At 40.0% G+C, this 24,055-nt stretch overlaps 1 protein-coding gene across 13 annotated transcripts in view; it reads left to right on the top strand.

Moving 5' to 3' along the window:
* The window catches only part of RBMS1 (RNA binding motif single stranded interacting protein 1), a 214,967-nt gene that overhangs the window by 86,199 nt on the left and 104,713 nt on the right, over window positions 1-24,055 (top strand). The window contains exon 1 of one of the 13 annotated variants that reach the window (XM_042948938.1): window positions 15,636-16,645. The exons of the other annotated variants lie outside the window; for them this stretch is intronic. Coding sequence (XP_042804872.1) covers window positions 16,619-16,645 — 27 coding nt within the window. The 5' untranslated portion in view covers window positions 15,636-16,618. Of the gene's footprint in view, window positions 1-15,635; window positions 16,646-24,055 lie in introns of those variants that run through there. 13 annotated transcript variants of the gene reach the window in all.

The following is a 24,055-nucleotide window of genomic DNA, read 5'->3' as shown; positions in this document are numbered from 1 at the left end:
GTGAGGCGGCGGCCGGGATGCCGCGCCGAGGCCGGCCGCCCGGCTTTACAAAGGGCGCCAGCGCTCGGCCGGACACCGCTCTCCTCCTCGGAGGGACCGGACTGGGCGGTGACCTTGTTTCCGAAGGAGGCGACCCGCGGGGATGGCTCGGGCCGGTGACCTTAGCAGGGGAGATGCCCTCGTCTCCGCCGGGCCGGGTGGGACGAGGAGGAAGGGGAAGGGGCGGTGAGGCAGCCGGAGCGGAGAGCGCGGGGCCAGGGGCTTCTCCCAGCTCTGCAACAAGTTTGGTTTTTTTTTTTTTCCCCCTGAAACCTTTGTGTGTAGAAGAGTACGATAATAAGTGGTAACATTGGTTTGCAACAGTCTTCACTCGGAACCTGAAAGAACCTGCCTGATTCATAGCAAACCCGGAAGACCAGTGTGTGTGTGTGTGTGTGTGTGTGTGTGTGTGTGTGTGTGCGCGCGCGCGCGCGTCCCCCCCCCCCATATATATTAAAAAAAAAAAAAAAAAAAAAGACGAAACAGGAACTTCTGTCACTTTCTCAAGGTTTTTAGTTTTCAGAAGCACAGGGAAATCCTGTGACATCCTAGTTGCAGAGATACTTGGATAAGCCTGAGTCATACACATGCCTTTTCCTATTTTAATACCGTTTCATACATTTTTTAACAGATTGAACTCCAAAGGCACTTTAGTGGTCAGATCGAAATCCCCTGCCGGGAAATAGGAGTGGAGCTGGGAGCTTATAGTTTTGGCCTTTTGTTTTGTTTTTCATCTTTGTTTTTAAAAGAAGGTTACTGAAGCCATGTTGTGATAAATCTCACAGAGCCTTTCAGCAGCAGCAATAACAAAACCTAGCTTTAAATTATGTAAAAAATGTGCAGGTCTGTTTAGAAAAGGTTAAACTGATTTAGAGGTCAGTGGAAAGAGGCTTGTTGAGAAAACAAAAACACGATTGCAGATATTTTTCTTCCATAATAAATCTCTTGTCTACATCCTTAGCTACGGAGACAAATCAATTAAGTTATTATCCCAATAATGATACAAGTGAACTCTATCCTTCCATCCAGACCGTGGCTCTGTTAAGATCATGACAGATGCCTGGTGATGCCTGGTGGCTTTCCTAAAGACATTCACAGGATTATTGATTATATTTAGTCCTTTTTGTTCTCAAAGTCATTTGGTGGGGGGTATGTCTTAGCATAAGTACATGTCAAAGTAGGGCTAATTTGATCAAACAGTTATGGTGTCACAAAGTATTGTTTTCCAGTCTTTGGTTCTTTTACTTGTTAGCTTTCCCTTGAAAAGGCAGTAAACACACCCTTGTCTGAATGCCCTGGTTGCCCAAGTCAATGTAACTTTTACCTGGTTTAAGAAAAGCGCTCTCTCTTTTTTTTTTTTTTCGTGAAAAAAAAGTGCATTTCTGACTTGTCTGAAGTATAATGCTAAAATTGTCTAGATTCAAAACCAGGCATCTCTAAAGTCATTTCGTGTGGCCTCATTTAAAATAAATGTACTGGGATCTAGCACACTTACATCAGCTTCACCCATGATGCCAATTCACAATAAATATTCTTCTCCTGAACCCTCCCCCCCCCACCCCTCTCTACCTGAAAAGATGGCTAATTATGTAAAGGCCTTGTGTATTCATTTATTTATTGTCAAAACCCGGCGGGGTGTTAGCTCTGAAATGGGGAAAAGGCTCTGAGGGCGAGGCCCTTTTGCTGTGAGGGGCTGGAGGTTTTGTGTGTAGAGGGGGACAGCCTGCTGGTCTGGAGCACGCTGATAAGATGCTCTTCTTTTCACTGGGCTCTCCTTAGATTCAGAGACTAAAAGGGCTGACTGAATCAGAAAAACAAACAGACTTTCTTTTTTCTATAGGCAAAGAAAGAAATGAATGTGTAGGCATTATACAGACACAAGACCCCGGGTACCAGTGGTATTTGAGTCAAAGGTTTCTTTTGTTAGTATTTAGCCATTCACTGGGAAAGCACACTTCCAGCGTGGGGACCTGGTTACCATGAGTGACTTTGTGATCTCATCCTGGCTTCGTCTAAACGAGAAGTGCAGTTAATGCTTTTTGTAAGATTTTGCGATGTTAAGCTTGCACCTTTCAGTTCATATTAATTTGTTCATTCTGATGAAAGAATAGGTAAACTTTAGGTGTCTAATGTGGTTTGATTTTAATCTAGAAATATAGCTGATTTCAAATAATTTGCCTAAAGAAAAAGTTGAATATGAGGAATACCTAAAAGTCACCTTTGGAAAATGATATGAAAATCATTTTTTTCCATATATGTTAGTAGTAGCTAACCATCACTGAGCACCTCACTGCCTGCTGGTCAATGTGTTAAGTGCTTTAGGTGGATTAACTAATTTTAGTCATCTTGACAGTCCTATGAAGCGGGTAATAATATCTCCTTTGCAGTTAAGAAAACTGAGGCATAGCTTAAGTAACTTGTCCAGTCTGTACAACCCAAAGGCAGGATTTAGATAGACCCTGGCAGTCAATCTCTTAAAACCACCACACTGCAACTGCCTGCTTATGTGCACATGTCAATAGAAACTCACACGGAGCTCATCTGCATCACTGCCTATTGCCTTTCTCATCTCCAAAGTTCAGTTTAGGGATTCCTCCTGCCTCTTTTTTTTTTTTTTTTTTTTTTTGAAGGGAAAGGGTGGAGGTTGTGAGGTTGGAAGCAAAGAATGAGGTGAATGGATGATATGGATGATGGGTTCGTGATATTTGAAAGCAGCATTTGTGTCAAAGTATTGTTTCAGTGGAGACTGTACAATGTCTTTAAAAAGTTTGTATTTCTACATGTATAGGAGTCAGGCAGTTTTAGTTCAGTGCTCATCTCCCTCCTGCCCCATGTAGTATATCGAGGGCATCAAAAAGCACTGATGTCTGTCATCATCTCGGATAAACAGGATTTTCCTGCATCGCAGGCCTAGGAGCACATTAGAAGTACACCTGCTTGGCTCAGGTCAAAGTGAGAGGCTTTGAGTGAAGTGATAACCCAGTAGGCAGTATGTGAACAAAGATGGTTTATTCAAGTCTTGGTGGAGAAGTGTGTACATCCTGTTATTGTTGCCTATGACTTTCAGATACACAGTATTTCTTAAGCATATCCAGTCTGTATGAAAGTGCCCCCACAGTCTAAACAAAAAACATTTATCAGGACCTCTGTAGCTGTGAACCTATTTTATTGTGTTTCAAAAAAAGAAAATGCTTTATGCTACAGCCTTGAAATAGAGAAAATGAATATTTCGATTTTTCTTTGAATTCTTTTATTAGCCACTTCTCTCTCCATGTTTTGTGACTTCCACTTTAGAACTGCCTTCTCGGGGTAGTTGACTCAGTTATGTCCTGTAATTTGGCTTTTACAAACTGGCAGGTAGCAATTCCTTTCTTGCTGTATGCCCTAGTGATTTGCATTGGGGCCTTTGAGGTAGAAGGGTCAACACAAGAATTTGTGTGTGTGTCTTTTTCTTTACAAATGATATTGCCAGCAAATAGCTGTACTTGTTAAGTGTTGCTAACTTTTGATGAGTGAAGTACTTATCTCCCCAGTTTAAGTAGATTTACATAGTTTGCTGCTTTCTTGAAGATTAACTGGGTGTAGCTGCACGTGAAGAATCCAACAGTGATTCAGTGTTTGGCCTTGTTGGAGGATGACATACAAAGCTGTTGATTAATCCTCTTCAAGCACTTTCTGTTCACAGCAATCGATGTGTAGTAGATTGGGTTTTGTTAAGTTTGAAGATTAAAGTTGTGCATAGAAATACTTAAAAAAAAAAAAAGAAATATTTAAATGAACACTCAGCTACTCCCGGTTTGTTGCTTTGAGAAGAAGGTAAACATACTCAGGCCACAGAGATTGGCAGTTTAGGGGAAGGTAGCAGAAAATTAAATTGGCGTGCGTAAGTAAGGTCCTACACTTTTTTTTTTTTAAGCTATCTCAGCGTCTTGGTGATTCAGTAGAATTTATGAATCAAGGAACTGTGTTTTAAACATGTATCCATAGCCATTTGAAAAGTACAGAATTCTCCATCTGTGATCACCCACTTTTTCTGCTGGGCATCCCTTTTGGCAGCTCACTACATTTTCTGTAGTTCACTTCGGGTTTTGAACACATCTCTTGTTTTCGTTCATTCTTCCCTTTAGAGACTGATGTCAACTGGGCTTCCCATCTATTGGCAATACTTTTCAAGCCCTTTCTTGGTGGTGTGTGTGCGTGGGGGGGTGGGGGGGGGGAGTCTGTCTTTCCCACGTTTCTGAGAATATGTTTCCAAAGCACTCCACCAAAAATAAGTATTTAAAGATATATAGATGATATTCCTTCCCAACCTCAACTATATTTAATCTTCACAACATCCATAGAAAGTAGAGAAGGGTCAGGAATTTGGAGGCAGTGAATTTCAGTGGCCTAGCTGGTGAAAGCTAGGTCTCTGCCATCAAGGCTGTGTCTGCCACCAGGAGAAGGAGAAGGAAGCCCAGCTGTAGCCCCACTACACTTCCCTTTACTTGGCCTCCCAAAGACATGTGGCACACAGAGCGTCCCAGATTTCAGCTTTGGGAAGTGTAGCTCTGTAATTTATTCGTGTTTTTTTGTTTGTTTCGTAAAGGCCTTTACTCTAGGGTTGTCAGATAACATATAGGATGCCAAGTTAAATTTGAATTTCAGGTAAACCATGAATAATTTCTTAGTATACGTATGTCCCAAATATTGTGTAGTATTGTGTATTTTTATTCGCTCAGTCCAGCAACCCTGTCTCCTGGACTTCTTACAACTAAAATTCATAAAATATCATATAAATCGTATAAATATAAAAAATCATAATGATAAGCCCTATTATTCCTACTTTTTCCACTAAAATTTTGCCCCGTAGCCTATACTTTGAACCCTGATGATAAGGCAGATTTCCCCTTGTAACTTCTTTAACTGTTGCTCAGCCTAATTGAAAGACCCTGGCTTATGTGCTGGCTCTCCCACTTGAATGCTTTCCCCTTAACCTGTCTACGTCTCTGTTTCTGTTAAGGAGAGAGTAGTGCCCATTCCACAGGGTTGTTGCTCTCAATCCTTCTGGGAGGTGCTATTATTATTAATGTCCCCACAGAGCAAGCAACAGCGGGTTGTCCTGAGAGGCTCTGTGTGATCTAGGAGACCTTGACACAGCCTCTAAGAATGGACTATGTTTAGAAAGTGGGGACAGCCTCCAAAATGGTAAGGACCTGGAGCTTGAAGATGAGATTCTTTAACCACTGGAAGGAAAGAAAAAGAAAGAGAGGAAGGAAAGAAGGAAGGAAGGAACCACAAAAGTAGAAAAGTGCATTCCACCATATTTTAAAACAACTATTTCTGTATTGTGCTCTTATTAGCAGAGTTTGCCTTCTCTTTGGGGAAAGAAAGCCTTCAATCTTCATGTCTTTATTTATGCAAATATATGTTTGGAGAAGGAAAAAAAAAGCATTGATCACTTTTATCAGTGAGAATTGCTACCTTTTAATTTGAGAACAGATTTGATTATTAGTATATGCATGATGATTTCCTGAATTCTTTCCTTTGTCTTGTTTGTATATTTGGTTTTCAAAGACGCCATCTCTGCATTACTCAGAAAAATAAACATTTTTTTTTTTTTTGTCCTCGGACGTCTGTAGGTGTTTGGTGGGTGTTTGTTTTTAAACTCACATCTGTAGAGAATGCTTTGCTTAACACATTCTAAAAGCTTAGTAAATTTTGAAATAGGATAGACTTACCATGAGCAAGAAAGCAAGCTTTTTTCTGGAGTAAAGACAAGGTGAAAAATTAAATGGAGCAAACTAAATTCTGTGTTCAGGTAATGAACCAATATAGCTATTGTTTTTGTTTTAAGCTTGCTTATTTTTTACATTTAAACCCAAGTTAGTTAACATATAGTGAAATAATAATTTCAGAAGTAGAATTCAGTTATTCATCACTTACATATAACACCCAATGCTCATCCCAAGTGTCTTCCTTAATGCCCATCACCCATTTAGCCCATCCCCCACTTCGCTCTCGCAACCTTTAGTTCTCTGTATTTAAGAGTCTTATGTTTTGTCTCCCTCTCTGTTTTTATATTATTTTTGCTTCCTTTCCCTTATGTTCATCTGTTTTGTATCTTAAATTCCACATGAATGAAATCATATGATATTTGTCTTTCTCTTGCTGACTTATTTCACTTAGCATCAATATAGCTATTGTTATTTAACACTTATTAAATGGCATCAGGGACAGAAAAACTTGATGTGATACAGAGTAGTACCCTAATAAATAGAATGATGTTTTGATTCCACCTTATTTATTTAAACATATAGAATTTCAAAACACTGTAGTATAAACACTATAGTAGAAGATTATATTCATATTTGTTAATTGTACATACGCTACAGTCTCAAAAATGAATTTTAAAAAAAGGACTGGAGGGAAATTGCCAAAATATTAACAAATATTTTCCTGTTGGTAGGCAGAATCACTAATGACTTATTTTGAGAGATTGTTTACATTTTTTTCAGCCTTCCAGTCCTTGCTTCCCACAATAAATATATAATTCTTTGGTTGTCAAGAAAAAAATAAATGAAAAATGAAAAAAACTTAGAAAATTGTATTATTTTTAATGTCTAAAACTTGTGAACATCCAAGAAATTGATGTCATTGAGAATTTCAGCAAGTAGCATATAGGCATTATTTGTTTCTGTGCCTGAGCCTTGAGATGTGGTCCTTTCCTATGTTTTATGAATTTCTATTCTTATTTTTACTGAAAATTATTAATAGCATCTTTTTGGAAATCACTTTTACTGATGCATAGTTTTTTTATATTTATGAACTTAGTATTTTCCTGTTTCATTTATTTTTATTTTTTTATTTGTAATTTTTTAAATGTTTATTTTGGAGAGAGAGAGCAGGGAAGGGGCAAAGAGAGACACACACACAGAATCTGAAGCAGGCTCCAGGCTCTGAGCTGTCAGCACAGACCCCGACGCGGGACTTGAACTCACGAGGTGCAAGATCATGACCTGAGCCAAAGTCGGATGCTTAACCGACTGAGCCAGCCAGGGCCCCAACTATTTTATTTTTTTAACTGACTCCTTTCTTTTTGTTTTTAAGTTTATTTATTTTGAAAGAGAGAGGCAGAGAGGAGATAGAGAATCCCAAGAAGGCTCTTCACTATCAGTGCAGAGCCTGATGTGGGACTCAAAACCCACAAACCATGAGATCATGACCTGAGCTGAAGTCAAGAGTTAGATGCTTAACTGACTGAGCCACTCAGGCACCCCAATATTTTCCTATTTTAAACACACTTAAAATACGCTTTGTATGTTCTGATGTTTTAAAAACATTTATCTACACCAGTTTATCTACATGAGTCAGTAAGGGGAAAATGTAGCTATATATATGAAATTTTTTATCCTAGATTATTTTTCCAGAAAGTAGCTATCCTAAATATTGAGGAATTGACCATTATCGTCTCTGTTTTCATTTGACTTACAGTTGCACTTAAACATAGCTGCTTTGGGGGCAGATTCCCCCACATTTAACTTCTACGTAAAATGTGAAAAACGAGACTGTTCTACTTATGTCAGAATCCTTTGGATTTATTTTATTATGAATGCTCATGACTATCTTCATCACATACTTCCTTTTTAGTTTTAGCTTTTTGAAAGGGCAGTGGAGTGGGAGGTGTGGCTTCTTTACAGTCGTCTTTAATTTATAATGGAACATGAGGTTTCAGTAAGAAATACACTGTTCAGATAATGTCAGCACTTTAGAAGCTGTTGTTACTGTGTAACCCAGGGGGATTTTCAGTATATCAGGGGAGTTTTAGATGTGCACCGTGTAGAGGCTGCGAGGCTCCAGAGTGAGAGGAGGAGGGAGCCTGAGGGAGGAAGGAAGAGGTGGGGGCTGAGAGAGAGAAGGAAAGCAGTATTGCCTTGTCTGGTTCTTACTGTGCTAGTTGGTAGGTCACTTTACAACATCTGCTCAAGTCTCATTGTTTCGGTGCTGTGTACGCAGGCTGAGCGCAAATATGTAGCTTTGTGTTTTGTATTATCTCAGATTATTACATCATGTTGTTTTCTTCATGTCATTCTCATCACGTAGAATTTCCTTCAGCTGTGTTCGAAGACAAGCTGTCTCTCCCCCTTCAGACAACTGCCCCAAATGGCCATTTTGGAAGACCATTCGTGATCAAACCAATCCTACCTAGTGAAAGATTCTAGAAATGACATTGTCTTTACTTTCTCTCTGTGTGTTCTCAGTTTTATAGGTCAGATGCATCAGACCAATTCCAAGGGAGTGGATGTGTTCTTTAGTTTAACTGGAAGTTTAACAGACTCCAAAACATAGAGTTAAATAATTATTGAGTATGTAACCTAACTTAAGTGGTTTTGGGAACAGACATCATTCTGTAGGAAGTAAGCTGGTGGCATACAGGGGATACACTGCATCAGGGGAGAGGCTGTGCAGGGAAACCAGTCAGCTAGCTGTTAAAATAGATGGGAGATAGTGAGGACCCAGAAGAAGGCAGTTAAATTGTAGACAAGAGGAACAACCAAATTTTATAGACATTTGAATACATAAAGCCCCTAAAATTGTATGTAAAATGTAAAACCTGGGGAGAGGTTCCCAGCTTTCATCAGCTTGCCAAAGGGATCTGTGTCCTCCAAAAGATTTTATGACCACATGTGGAAGGAGAAGAAGAACTTAAAGATGATGCCAAATTTCTAACTCAGGAGATGGGATCGTTGGTTACATCACGGACGGTGACATTTCAGGTGGAAGGAACATTACAACAAAGATGGAAGATAGAAAGCATGGGCTTTATTAGGGGAAGAGTGAGCAATTCAGGATGGCCAGACTGCAGGGTAAAGGTTGGAGGGCAGAGGGGGATAGGGTCTAGTTTGCTAGAATGGCTGGATGGGAGAGCCTGAGTTTAGCAGGTGGGGCCCTAGTTGAAATAAAGTTGTAAAAGGGAGTAGTGGCAGTGTGGATGTATTAGATGGGATGGATTTAAGATTCTGCACACACAAAAATTGACGACAATGGCTGTTGACTGGATGGGAGGTTGCTTAGTAAAAGATCCTAGGTTTCTAGTTTTAGATGATTAGGAAAATGAAGAGTCACTGCAGCCTTGCTTGCTCTGGTCTCAGTGGTAAGGAAGAACCCCACCATTCTGATACAGAGATTTTCTACATTTTTTTATGTGTTAAAATAAGTAGGGGGAAGGGTGTGCTAAATTCCAATGCTCAGACACCAGGGATGCAAAAGGCCCTTGCGTGTGCAAGTCAGTCTCATTAAGGAAGAATCGTCCAGCCTCAAGGGCTAGTAGCGCCCACAGTGTGAACCACTGTATGAACACACTTTGCAGCAAGGAGATGGTTGTAAACTTTTTTTTTTTTTTTTTTTTTTTTTTTTTTTTTTACTACTCTCCTCCTGGGATTGCCCTAAAGTCGGTATAGAGGCTGTGTCACATGGGCGCATGGATTTTCATGTTTGACTAGACCCCCACATTCTCTGGAGTGCAGCATTTATACAGCAAATCTTTTCCTTGATGGTACATGTCATCTATGCTGTGTAGTCATCAATACCATCTATAGCATGGCAAGTACATTCATTTTGTTAAAAGATCTCCCACTTCACTTCAACAGAAGTACGGAAGATGGGCGGACAGGGTGCTTCAGGGGTTAGGATGTTCATCCTACCACACTAAAAATTTCTGAGGAAAGCCAGTGAGCTCGGTTTGCCCAGCACCCTGTCACACATTACCCTCCCCAGGTAGAATTGGAGCTGTGGACACAATACTCAGAACCTCCTGAAACTTAAGAGGTGGAGCACTGCGTATAGGTGAAAGCACTCCGGGGAAACAGTGTGTCCAGAGGAGTCTGGATAGACCTGGGGAAACAAAGATTCTGTAGCGGGAAATGTTGGGGGAATCCAGAGTGTCACAAAAGCCCAAGAAGAACAAAGCTTCAAGAAAAGATGGTCAGCTCTGTTAACAGGTTTCTTGGAGGTCAGGGAAGACAGAGGCTGAGTAAAAGGCTATTGGAAATAATCTATTGGGAGGTCTTTGAAAGCCTTTGAAACAGAAGTTTCAATAGAGTAGTTTGTGTGTGGTGGGGCAGGGAAGGGAAGGCAGGTGTGAGGGTTGTAGAAAGCACATTCCAGAGGGTTTAAGGAGTGAATAAGGGAGGAGGGTGTGTCTTTAGAGAAATTAGGTGTCCAAAGGAAAGAGTCCCTTCAGACAGCCTTGAGGGAGGGTTATCTTAGTATTTGACTATGGATGTAGGGTAGAGCAAGATAATAGAAAACAGAGGGAATAGGTGGAAATAGATCTTTAAGAAAGATTGACGCAAGGTTAGTCTTAAAGGAAAGGGGTCTGAGTGAGTTTCAGGTCAATGATAACTGGAAGGAGGAGGTTGGGAATGCTAGGGATGTCAAGGAGAAGTAGGAAGAACAGTGAAACTCAGTCCTTTAAAAAGCTTACATTTCAGTAAAGAGGCTAGGTCATCTGTTAAGATTGAAAAAGAGATGGTGGGGGAGGGATTGTAATTCTAGGCTTAAAGAGTATGACAGAAGATTTGGAATAATTACTTTTGGGAATTTGGTGAGTATTCAAATCAAGTAAAAAGATGACTGAGCTGTAGTGAGGGCCTCTGGGAGTTCAATAGTCTGAGTTGGCAAGATATTTTGACCCTTTTCCAGCAATAAATGGGGGAAAAGAATCTGGGTAAAGAGGGTTTGGCATTGCTAAGGTGAATCTGTACAAAAATTGAGAGCACTGTTATGGAGGTTAAAGAGACAGGTGAAATGAAAAGACATAATAAGCTTTGGGAACAGGGAAGGGCATGCGGGTTGTAATAAGATAAAAAGACAAGTCCTTTGGAGTGAAGGAAGGAGAAATTTGAGAGGACGTTCTGGGGTCAAGATCTTGAAGGTGGAGCAGTTTCAGGATGTTACCTTGTAGGGCTGCTGGGAGGATTAAATGAGATAATGTGTCTGGCAGGCAGTAAATGCTCAGGTGGTTATAATTATACAGATGTGGCTCTTGTATAGTTTATACCTCCCTATCTTCACTGTTATAATATTTGTGTAAATCAAATCATATTTCAAACAGACTTCAACGAACCATGAACCACAAACCAAAATAAAATACTGATTTTTTTTTAACTGAACCACAAGTCCAGCTTAAGTTTTAAAATACACTGTCAAACTGTTTCAGAATATCTGAGTTGCTTTTGAAGAAAAAAAGGTGGAAATGGGTGTGGATCCCAACTCCATCACTTCTTGGACCAACTCGCCGGCCGGCTTCCCTCCTTCCTTTCCTTTTCCTTCCTCCCTTCCTTCCTTCCTTCCTTCCTTCCTTCCTTCCTTCCTTCCTTCCTTCTTGGGTCCAAGCTTAGATTCTTTTTCACTGCAGAGTAGAAAATCAGGTGGATTTCTGGCTCTGTCAGTGCTATCTTTCTCACCATCACCGCTTTGTTAAGACCTCTCCTCCAGGAGCCTTTACACACCATTCCAGATACACCCATATGTCTTTCTCTGCCTTTCGTTCTGTTTAGTGTCTTAGCATCTGAACTATCTAATTATTTCTCCTCACAAAGCATGTGAGTTCTGAAGGGAAGGGGCTAAATTTATTGGGTCCTCTCTGTGCACTGGACCTATGGCTGAGTACTTTTACATTTCATCGTCTCTATTCTACAACACCTCTGTGAGGTATTTCCTCTTGTCCTCATTTCACAGAACCTGGACAGTTTCATTTGTTCACTCCAAATCCCTGAGAGAATGGATATATAACCTGGATCCTTACCCAGCTTCCAGGGCTTCTCTCTCCATTCCATCAGCGGGAAGGATCTCATGTATTGCTTTTACAGAAAAAAAAGTGGATATGGGTGTGGATCTTTATCATTTATTAGTTCACAGTTATAGAGAACACATTTCTTTTTCTTTTAATTCTTTTTAATGTTTTTTTTTTTAACATTTTTATTTATTTTTGAGAGACAGAGAGAGCATGAGCAGGAGAGGGGCAGAGAAAGAGAAGGAGACACAGAATCTGAAGCAGGCTGCAGGCTCTGAGCTGTCAGCACAGAGCCCGACACAGGGCTCGAACTCACAGACCGCAAGATCATGACCTGAGCCAAAGTCGGATGCTCAACTGACTGAGCCACCCAGGCTCCCTGTGAACACATTGCTTAAACTTTCTTGGTCTTACTTTCCTCAGAGGCAAAACTAGATGTAATAGTTAATGTTATTGAGATGATTAGGTGAATCATGTATGTGACAGTTCTTAGCACAGTACTTGGCACAGGGGCTCTGTCTGCTTCTCTCTTTCCTTAGAGTGTCACCTAACAAGTCAGTTTACACAAGAGCACGTTGGAAGATGGGTCAAGGAAAGCCTGGAATGATAATAGTGGTGGAAGATGGATCATTCTGTTCATTAGCAGAAAATACTTTGTGATGAGAAAGATCTAGAAGTGAAACTGAGTGCTCGTTGGTAAAATGGAAATGATTCTTCTCTCCATCCCTGACTTCTAGAGTGAAGGGTCAATGAGTTAATGTAAGATAAAGTGCTTTGTGACATGTCGACACTGTAGTGATATTACGGTTTCTGAAATGGATGCCCTAAACTATTATGTAACCATTTTGCTTTTCAGCGTCTGATTTTAAATTCATGAAGTGTATTGTTTAAAGCTGCTTTCCCCAAATTGTGTTCACTAAGATACTCGGATTCTATTAAATGTTGAAAGTGTTCCAAGAACTAAAATATTCAGTGTTCAAAGAAACTTGGGAAACACTACATACTATATGGTATTGTCTGGGAGAGTAACGGTATAAATTAGCATAAAAAAGTCTCTGAGAAGTCCTGCAATAAAGACATTTGTCCAGCTTTGTGCATTTCATCATTTCCTAGGATTACTTGATCTTGGAACTACTTGTCCTAGAATAGTTACTACCTATATTCTGTGGGAATGTTTAGGAGACATTTATTTAAGGAGCCTTTTGTATTTGGAGTTGGAAGGATCTTAGATGCTATCTAGTGCAACCTCTTTAACTGACCCACAAGGAAATTAAAATCCAGAGACAGTGAGTGATTTGTCCAATGTCTCACAGCTTGAAAAGTCTCAGTCTTCTGATTCTTAGTTCTCCACCACCTTACCTTAAAAGTCTTGGCTGTTCCAAGTGTGGCACATCCTTGTAACTGTGTTTTCATATGAGGTTTTTAAAAATCATTTTCTGAATAAGTGGGCTTTTAGGGATGGTATGCTTCACATTACATTCGGACAAAATAAACTGGAATCTACCAGCTATCATCTCTTTTGTTTTTAATTTCTTGTCTCTTAGGGTTCATTTTTCCACCTATTTTATTGCTTCTTGAAGCATTTATGAAATCATGATTACTGACTTGGGAAATCAATCTAGTTTAAAATATCAGTGATCTAGAAAACCCACACATTCTAATTATTAATGCCCTCCCTTGCCCTCTAAATTTGTTTTATCGTTTCTTTCTTTCTTTCTTTTTTTTTTTTTTTTTTTTTTTTTGGTATAATTGGCTGTGGGTAGACAAATTTACATATTTTTAGCCCCTTCCTGCCTGACTTATTACAGCATGCAGAATTTGCTCTGTGGTTTCTAGGTTAAGTTCCTGTATAGAAGAAACCACAGTGAAGACTTTACAACCCCGCTGTGCGGAAGGCCCCTCCAGGACATGCTTCTCTGTGTTCTTGAAAAATGTGAACGACCAATTTATTCCCCTTTTTTATAATTAAGATATTTCAGTCACAGTAGTTCACATGGAACATTTCTCTTTTTATGTATTTTAAGGTTCTCAGTTGCCTTGTGGGCAAGTGTCTGTCGGAGACCATCATCGATTCTTTCTGTGTCTACAGCATGAAAATTAACCCTCAATGAATCCAGTGATGTGATGATACTAGTGTTTTGGATGAAGTGATATGAAATAATGTCTGTTATATCATGTGTACCACAAAAAAACAAAAACAAACGTAGACTATTAGTGCTAAAAGAATCTTAAGATACCAGCTTTTCCAAGTCCTTATTTTAGAGGTCAGAATGTTTCAATATCACACCGCTTATTTATAACAAAACCAGGACTAGAACCCATATATCCTGACAGTGCAGTTTGGGATCTTTTCAAACAAATCCAGCTTGGATCATTATTCATTCATTTAATTTTTTAGAGTCCATTATGGACCAACCGCTATGTTAGGCCTTGAAAATAATACATAAACGGTCCTATTCTCAACTTTGCAGTCCAATAGGGGCTCTGGGGCAGGTATATAAATAAGTATATAAGGTGGGAATTAATGCCATATGAAGGGCAGGTATTTGAGAAGTTCATAGTAACAACATGTTTAACCTACAGCTGTCATGTTCCAGATGACCTGAATTTAGACTGTTTGATTTCTGGGTACGTTTGATTTGATTCCATGGTAGAAATAAGATTCTGAGTTGTCTGATCAATTTTGTCATTGTGTTGATTGTCACCTTAGATTTCTTCTACCCTTTATCTGACCATATTGAGCTGCTTACTGGGGTACTAAGGCAGAGTAGAGAAGAAAAGAAAGTATATCTTCCACTTTCCTGGCATCAATTCCTTGCCAAATTTGGTTTTAATTCTTTAAAAGGGATGTGGAAAACTAGAGAGCATTAAGACAAATTCAAGCAAAAAAGATGCTATTTCAAGTTCAAAGGGGATCTTCTTTTCATCGTTCTCTAGTTCAATGTGTGGATTAGGAATGGAAAATATTAGTGGAATTGGGATTGTTGACAATCAAGGTAAACAGTCAGGAAAGGTTTACATAGGAGTTGCTCATACATTTCATAGCACTGTGGGTAGCTAGGCTCAGCAGATGTTTTTCTGTGAAGAGCCTGATAGTGAATATTTTAGTCTTTGCAGTCCATAAGGTCTCTCTTACAGGTACTCAGCACTGCCTTTGTAGCTCAAAAGCAGCCATAGATAATGCATATACAAATGGACATGGCTGTGTTCCAGCAAGTGGCAGATGGGATTTGGCCTGTGGACAGTAGTTTGCAGACCCCTCATCTATAGAATCCTTTGTTGGCTCTTTTACCAAAAGGTACACAGAAGGAATTGGAAGAAAATGAAACTCAAACCAGATAATAATGATACTTATTTGCACCATCAAAACAGGTTAGACAAAGAAGGAAACGAAGTGAACGTAGGTCTGATTCATAGCTTTGACCAGAAGGTTTTAGATTAAAGGCTCAGTCTTGACTAAGTATTTTATTTGATTCTGTTTGGGTAGGCATCCTTCATGTATCTGTGTCATCAATACTTCCTTAGTCATTTTTTGTATTTTGAATCGCTAAGGCTTGGCTGTAAGTCTGAAGTGAGGAGACAAGAGCCATGGTAAAATAGAAATAGCATCCAGGGAGTAACATGTTAATTTTTTTCTTTAAAAATAATTTTTGGCTAAATTTGTATTTTACTAATTATTATCAGAACAACCTGGTCCAAGCAAAACTACTGTTGCACTTGTGTAATTAGTTTGCTAGGGCTGCTGTAACAAAATTTTATAAACTGAGTTCTTAAACAAGAGAAATTTATTTCTCACAGGCCTGAAAGAGAAGTCCAAGATCAAGGTGTTGGCAGAGCCATGCTCCCTCTGGAGGTGCGAGGGAAGAATCTGTTCCAGGCCTCTCTCCTAACCCCAATCTTTACATGACATGCTCCTGCCTATGCCCAGATTTTCCCTTTTTGTAAGGATCTAGTCATTGGATTAGGGCCCATCTTAGTAACCTCATCTTAACTTGATTATCTCTGTAAAGACCCTATCTCCAAATAAGATCATGTTCTAAGATACTGTGGGTTAGAACTCCAGTGTTATCTTTTGGGGGGGGCGGCAATTCATCTCATAACGACCTGGTACCAGACATTCATTCATCTTAGTCAAAACTCATCAATTGGGCACCATAATGGGCCCAAGATAAAGCCAAAATGCTTCATGACTCATGATCATATTAACTTTCAAAAAGAAGTATTATACTGGTGGCCCTGTTGTGCACAACATATAAGGAAACTTTTTGTTGTTGTTTTCAACCTACAGGATAAAAGAAATTTCTTTACAGAATTAACCATGTAAAATAGCTATGGAAATGTCCATTATGAACCATAGTCTTCAAGGACCTTGAGTAACTAACATGCTCCTTCCTCTGATTGGCTTTGCCCAAGTCTGTACCTGGCATTCCAGCCAAAAGTCTTTTCCTTGCTTCTTGCAGTCTGTTTTTCCTTCCTCTCCTCCAAGCTTCCGTTAAGCTATCAAAATGGCCAGAGAACTCTGTTCTCTCCTCTTCAAGTTCACATTCCTCTCTTCTTTAAATTGAAATTTAAGGTCTGCCTTTTCCAGGAAGATGATCACTGTGCTTAGTCTCCTTTTTTTTTCTTTTCAGTTCCTGCTATTACATTAAGACAGAATTCTGATGCGATGGTTTTCTATCAGCTACATCTCAGTTGGGGTTTGTGTGTAGGCGGAGTGGAGAAGCAGTAATGCCCTTTCTATTGAGGAGAGGATGATTTGCACCACTACCCATTAAGGCATCAGGTTACCTCTAGGGACTTGGAATGGGAATGAGTTACTGTAGTTATGAGGTAAGTCCTTCATAACAGCAAGGTTCTTGTCATTTGCAAGTATTGTTTTGAAAGCTATTATAGAGCTGTAGTTCTGTGGAAATATGAAGTGATATTAAAGCCTCTTGAGTCTTATACAAAAATTTAAAGATGTTCATAGGCTCCATTAGAGGTATCTCACTTTGGTTATTCTCAACCTTCTCTTTTCTCCCTTCTTTTCTTTTTTTTTTTTTTAATGTTTATTTATTGCTTGAGAGGGAGATAGAGTACTCGCGAGAGCCAGGGAGGGGCAGAGAGAGAGGGAGACAGAGAATCCCAAATGGGCTCTGTACTGACAGCAGAGACCCCGACTCAGGGCTTAAACTCCCGAACCATGAGATCATGACCCGAGCCCAAGTCGGATGCTTAACAGACTGAGCCACCCAGATGCCCCTTTTCTTCTTTCTTTTCTTTTTTTTTTTCTTTTTGCTTTTCTTTTCTTTTCCCTTTGAAACCTAGGACACATCTTGAATGCCATCAATTTTTTTTAAAAAACAATAAATTAGTTTTTTCTCTTTACAAAAACAGTAAATCAGTTATTTCTCTTCCTTTTGTAAATTATATATGAATTTTGCTTAATTGATGAGTTGTTCTTCTGTTTGAGTGTGTTTCTCATTACCAACTAGTTTACTTCATATTTTTGAGCACTGGAACCTCTATTTCTTTGTAACATTCAGTCTATGTAGCGTAGCATTTTAAATATATATTCGGGGCACAACATTTGCTGGTTTTCTTCTCAAGTTTTCTTTCAAAGTCCTGTTTCCTTGCTGCATTTAAAGCTTGGATTTGGTCATGTAGAATTTTTCAGAAACACATCCAGTGTGTGAAGTTGAGCATACTTATTTATTAGTCATTATTTCAGCAAGAATTTATCAGTGACTGCAGCGCTGTGTGTCAGGGAATGTACATTTCTGCCCAAAATGAGGTTGTTGGGTTTACAAAAGCAACCACCTTCTGAGGTTTTTGGCCACAAACAGTCACAAAAACTAAAGTAAGGATTGAGACGGTTTGTAAAATGAACACGTGTGGAATTCACTGCATGACTGAATAGGAACAGAAAGGTCTTGTTGTGTAGGAGGGGCACTGTGGAAGACCTCTTCCAGGGGCATCATCCAAGGTGAGGGTTTGTATTTGTTTGTACCCAGTGAAGTACGTACGTAGAGTTGTTAACCTAGAACTGGACAGTGAACTCTGCATGTCAATTAGTGAAGAGCCAGGAAACCCTCTCACATCTGAGGGAGGGTTGGTCAGAACTGTCAGATCAAGGAACCGGAAATTGCTCAGATCAGCTGATGCAAAAGAGGATCTGGAGGGTGTGGCCAGAGAGTGTGCAGTTTTAGAACCAGGAGACGCCTTTTCCTGTTGGCTAGTGAAAGGATCAAGTGTCATTTGGATGAGTTGAAAGATAGACACTGTGGAGAGCAGGGGACAAGATGGTGGCCACTTTGGGAGTGGCGTAGTCTGCATAGTCACAAAGTCAGGGTGCTGGGGCATAAGGGAGTAGGAGAGCCCCAGTGCCTGGAAGATTCAGATCAGCTGTAGAGACCATAGAATAGACTTCTCCCCCCAACCCCCAGTAGGAGGAACACCAGGACTCTTAAATTTCAAAGACACACTATCTTGGTTCTACCCTTTTTAGAGGCATTTCCTAAAGTGTGGTCCCAGGGCTACCTGCATCAGAATCTCCTGGGGTTCTCATTAAAAATGTACATTTTGGGGTCCCACTGCATCAGGCATCCTCAGACACTATGGGGCTATTTTAAGGTCTCCAAGTGATTTAGAAGCTCACTGAAATCTAAGGACCACTGGGGTAAAATAATCCTCAGAGAAGCTCTGCTTGTTTGAATCTTTCAGTGATGAAGAATGAGCTGTCTTATAAAGCAGTGATCTTTTAAGTCCACAGATGATGCAGGCAGGAAATGTAAATGGGTGCCAAGTAGAGAATGACAAATTTATGAGTAACCAAGTCAAAATTGGGTCCAAAGAAAAATTGGGATACATCTCTTAAGACTGACGTCAGAAAAACTAACCACGCGTGTCCCTTGGAAACTTGGTTGGCCAGAGTACTGGACTTAGCTGGGCTGATGCATTTGAGCCGTTCTGAATTTCTATAAGAAACTGGAAGTGGTTTCGCAGGCGTCTGTTACTGTGTTGAGCCAACTAGGATTCCAGGGTCAAGCAGAAGCCGTAAGGACCAGATGAAAGTCTTTGAAATTCAGGATACAGACAAGCTTTTTCTTTTTTTCCTGTCAAATTTTTGCCATGGATTCCTTTCCTTTTCCTTTCCTTTCCTTTCCTTTCCTTTCCTTTCCTTTCCTTTCCTTTCCTTTCCTTCCTTTCTTTCCTTTCCTTCCTCTCCTCTCCTCTCCTCTCCTCTCCTCTCCTCTCCTCTCCTCTCCTCTCCTCTCCTCTTTAAAGTAACTCCCTGTGGTGTGTTTGTGTGTTGGGGGCTTGGGGGATGTAGATACCATTTCTGTCTGTGTGTTGCCTTGTTGGGGGGGGAGGAGAAATTTTGAACATTTCAGAGCCTGAAATATAGTGCGTGATGAGAGTCAGTTTCCATTTTCTGTCTTTCTTTGACCCTTTTCCTTACCCTCTCTGCTGTACACCCCAAGTGGGCAAGACTGCCATTGACATCACAGACGGGGCTGACACCACTGCAGAGACCCCCACCGCCACCCCCATCTCCTGCCCCAGTTGGATGGATGTATAATCATTGCCAGGTGAAGGACTGTCCCATCAGACAGTGGCACCTGCTCCTTGTATTTTCAAATACACTTCCTCTGCTTGCTCAGCCACAGTCCACAAAACTTAGCAGTTACTGTTAATATTAGGAAATAACATTTACTAATAAAAAGCTCCTGCTAAAATTTGAGATTTTCCCAATTCTTCCTCCTCCCTCCTAAGGGAAAGAATACAAAGAGAATCAGTGTGATAAAAAGAATGGTTACTGTAGTGCAGTTTTACTTGCCTCAGCCTTTTCTCCACTGTTAACCACCTCCCCAGCCCTGCTTACTGTAGCGAGTGACAGGATTGTGATAATTTGAACTTCTGTATTGACAACTGTATATAGGTTTATTGAGTAGCTAGAAAAGGAAAAGCAACCAGGAAAGTCAAGAGATGAGGGCAGTCTTAGGATTTGAAAAGCCAGACAGTGAATATCCTGTGATAAAATTTGTTGAAAACAGCAACTTGTATGCCATGTAGGAAACATGCTTCTCGGTTCTTCAGATGATGTCCAGGAGGAGGCATGGTGATCTGTGTAGAATAACAATTAGCATGAAGATACCAGCACACTGGAAAATAGGCGCAGTTTAACAAAAGGAGGGTTAAAAGGAATAAATAATCGAAGTCTTAACAGTTCAGTGAAAAATACTGAGGGAAATGGAGTATAACTAAGTGTGTAAAAAGGCATGTGTGGTTGGTTTGGCCATAAATGAGTATTAGCCAACAAACTGACTTCGCTGCTTAGACCATTAATATAGCTTTGCCTACATTTAATAAAATTACGTATTTAGATAAAAAAATGAGATCATCCTACTGCATAGACATTAAAAGTTCTAATCCAAAAGTTCATCTCTACGGTGAGTTTTTTTTTTAATTAGGACACTGGTTTTTTTTTTTTTGGTTTGTTTTCACAGAAGCGTTGGATTTGGTAGTTTAGTTCTCAGGTTTTCCTGTTGAAGTATTATTAATAGTAGTTAGAACCCCAGGTTACCTTCAAAGCCCGTAGTGTTCTAATGGAATTTCAGAACTGGTAGTGACAGCTCCAGTTATGCATCTCTGTGAGCAAAGCATTGTCATGTGGTACATTAAGTAGAGGGAAAAAAATCGCTTTCTCACTTCTAATAATCATAATGAAAAATGTAAATCAGATGGCCTTTTGTACTCTTCCTCTTCTCTCTCCGAAGATTGAGAATAACAGAAGTTATTCAAGTTGACTCAAACGGAACACAGGCCCGCCTTTAAATTGTCTTGCCGATGCTTTTCTCAGCTGTCCTAAGTGATGACTCTCTCCCCACATTGCAGCTTGGAAGTTCTGGTATTTCAAAGAGGGGCCGTAACTTAATGCATCCCTAGTTAGAATTTCAAGTGGTAAACCTAACCTAAGTAAAAAAGTCCAGGGAATATGAGGACTGATCAGATTTGATCAGGCCAGCTTTTCCAGGGAGCCTTTCCTGGGAAATCCTCCCCAACTTCCCTACCCCCCATTTTACCTGCCTTTTGCAGCAACTTCCACTTTGAACTCATTTTTGTTTTTAGTTTTCTCTATTTTTTTCCTCATTTTTATGGGCAAAAGAGCCTCAGAGTAGCAGGAGAAGGACTGAGAAAACTACTTATTAGTCAGTTTTAAGATTCAGTCTAGGGGTGCCTGCACTGGGCTGAGCCCTCACGGCCATCTGGATATTGAGAAAGATGAACCCAAGTGCAGCTGGCAGTTACTGAGCACTCCTTGTGGGTTGGGCATTTTACCCTGATGAACTTGTGCAATCTTTGTAACCATTCTGCAAGCTAGAATAGATGCTATCGTCCTCACTTAACAGATGAAGAGATGAAATGTGCGGATGTGAAATCATTTGCCCAGGGTCATAGTGAATGGCAGTGGTGGGATCTGAACTGAGGCAGTCTGATTTCCGAATCCATCCTTTCAACTCTAATTGCTATATTGCCTCCTTAGAAGTTGTTTTGACCAGAGTTGTTGGTTATTGTCATTTGTCTGTAGCCTTAAAGGAATATCACTGGAGGGATAATAGCTATCATTAAAGATTTAAATTATGACAACTTATATGTTGTAGCAATTAGAAATGTCAAATTGGGGCATCTGCTGGTCTGTAATGATGCCCTGCCTTCACCCCCAATTTCTACACCATAGGAAAACATCTTAGTTTGGATATGAGGCTGGGCAAGATGACCCATAAGTTTCTTTCTGGATCTAATTATGGTTAAAGAATTATTGGTAATATAACTTGGTGGGTGCTTATGTAAAATAATCCTCTACACTTTTTTTTTTTTTAATGCTTATTTATTTTTTGAGAGAGACAGAGTGTGAGCCGGGGAGGGGCAGAGAGAGAGGGAGACGCAGAATCTGATGCAAGCTCTGGGCTCTGAGCTGACAGCTCAGAGCCCGACACAGGGCTGGAACTGACAGACTGTGAGATCATGACCTGAGGCAAAGTCGGACGCTTAACCGACTGAGACACCCAGGCACCCCTACACGTTTTTTGTTGTTTGTTTTTTTTTTTTTAAGTTTTATTTAAGTAATCTCTATACCCAACACGGGGCTCAGACTCATGGCCCTGAGATCATGAGTTGCATGCTCTCCCAACTGAGCCAGCCAGGTGCAGCACTCTTACGTGTATTGATTATGTATCCCAAGTTTTTAAAAGTAAGGTTAAGAGAGTCAAAATCGACCTTTAGAGAAAGCTGCTGTAGTAGATTGAATACTGTGTCCCCAAATTCATATCTAACAAGAGCTTCAGAATGTGATTTCATTTGGAAATAAGATCTTTGCAGATGTCATTAGTTGAAGTATCTTGCTATGAAATCAAAGTGGATTTAAGGTAGGCTTTAAATCCAGTGGCCAGTCTCTTTATAAAAAGAGGGTAAGACACAGAGAGACACAAAGAGATGGCCATGTGACGTAGAGGCTGCATTGGGATTATGCCACCAAGAGGCAAAGAACAGTAGGAGCTGCCAGAAACCAGAGGAGCAAAGAAGGATTTGCCCCTAGAGCTTTCCAAGAGAGCATTGACACCCTGATGTCAGACTTCTGGCTTCCATAACTGTGAGAGAGTAAATATCTGTTGTTGTAAGCCACGCTAGCCCTAGGAAACTAATACAGCCATTTCCCACTTTCTCTCCACTTCTATTTTATCTTTTAACTTTTGAATAGCTTAATGCAGGTATATAATGTTGTAGTTAGTGTACAAACTGAGTTTTAAATTTCCTCATGGAAACTAATTACATTAAATTGTATTAGCATGGCTACACTTATATTGAATTAACTTTATATAAAGAGGTGCAGTGCATCTCAAGGAGTAGTGTTTTTCTTTTTCTTTCTTTCTTTTTTTTTTTAGAGCCCTGCTGGAAGGGGCGGGGGTATCATTCATCCGAAAGAATTTTACCAGACCACTTAGATGACTCCATTAAGAAGTTAGTCTTCTAAATAACTCTCTCGCTTACACTTCTCTAAGGTTAAAAACCAATTAAAAGGATTGGAGCGAAGGTGTCATTTTTCAATTGAGAGTCTAATAAAGCGAATCCTGGCAAGAATGAATAACAACTGCCTGACCAGATGTGGCCATTACCAAAGGCAGTAGGATCCCAAAGTGATTACATCTTCTTGAAGGTTTATAGTAATTCTGATTAATCTGTTTTGAAAAGACAGATTCCCACAGATCTCATGTATCCAGAGGCAATACGATTAAGATTATTAGGACTCCTATTTTTCTCTGAATTATAATTCTCACTATCAATCATAATTTGTCTACTGTCCCTGGTGTCTTGAAGTCTAAACTAGGAATTTTAAAAGTCATAGAGTTGGGACATTGTTCCCGAGATGCTTCAGTCTAGAGAGGAAATAGAACAGAATTCCAGTGTAAGTAGAGGTCTTGTTTCAGTTAAAAAAAAATGATATGATTGATGTATTTCTGCCTAGATGTCAGACTCCTTTCCAAAATACTTAGGCTCCTCCCCCATCTTACTCTTGATGACTCCTCTTACCTCCTTGTACCAGAGAGCTGTTCAGCATACAGTGTTTTAATCCCTGCCACAGTTACATGCTTTCTGACATATGCCAGTCTATTATTTATTTCCTCATCAAATGCACAAAGCCCTGGGTCCGAGGTGCAGAGTGGGATTATCAGACAGGGCGTGACCATGTGTACTCAAAAGGCTTACAGGTTAATGGGGGAGATTTGTTCTTTAATTCAAACGTAGAAATATCATATTAGAAAGTGTTAAACATGTGTTGAGATTACATATCCTATATTGAGAAGATCTAAAGGAAAGCAAGTTGCCTGAGTATTTTCCAGCAATATTCCTTCACAGCAATGTTGTACTGTTGGTTTTGGAGTAAAGAAGGACGTGTCACTGAGTTTCGCTGTTTGGCAACCACTTTCTTGAGCCAAACCTTTTGGTTTTGTTTTACTGATGGGTGTTAGAAAGATTTTTAGTAACTGTGGCAGTAACCATGACCAAAAGCCTTAATTAGAGCAATTGTGTATCAACCAGGCCACCGAAACAGTGAAACTTAATGGCATACATCCCTTATTACCATTTTCCCTTCTGCTTAGCTCCTAAACATGTAGTCAGACAGACCTTATCTCACTACCAGACTGCTACCTCCTCAGTGACCTTGGGAAAGTCCTTTATCTTCTGTTTTCTTAACTG

Source organism: Panthera leo, chromosome C1 (assembly GCF_018350215.1).
Source record: "Panthera leo isolate Ple1 chromosome C1, P.leo_Ple1_pat1.1, whole genome shotgun sequence".
Lineage (NCBI taxonomy): Eukaryota > Metazoa > Chordata > Mammalia > Carnivora > Felidae > Panthera > Panthera leo.
The sequence above is the reverse complement of the archived record's forward strand: the minus strand, read 5'-3'. Positions and strand labels throughout refer to the sequence as shown.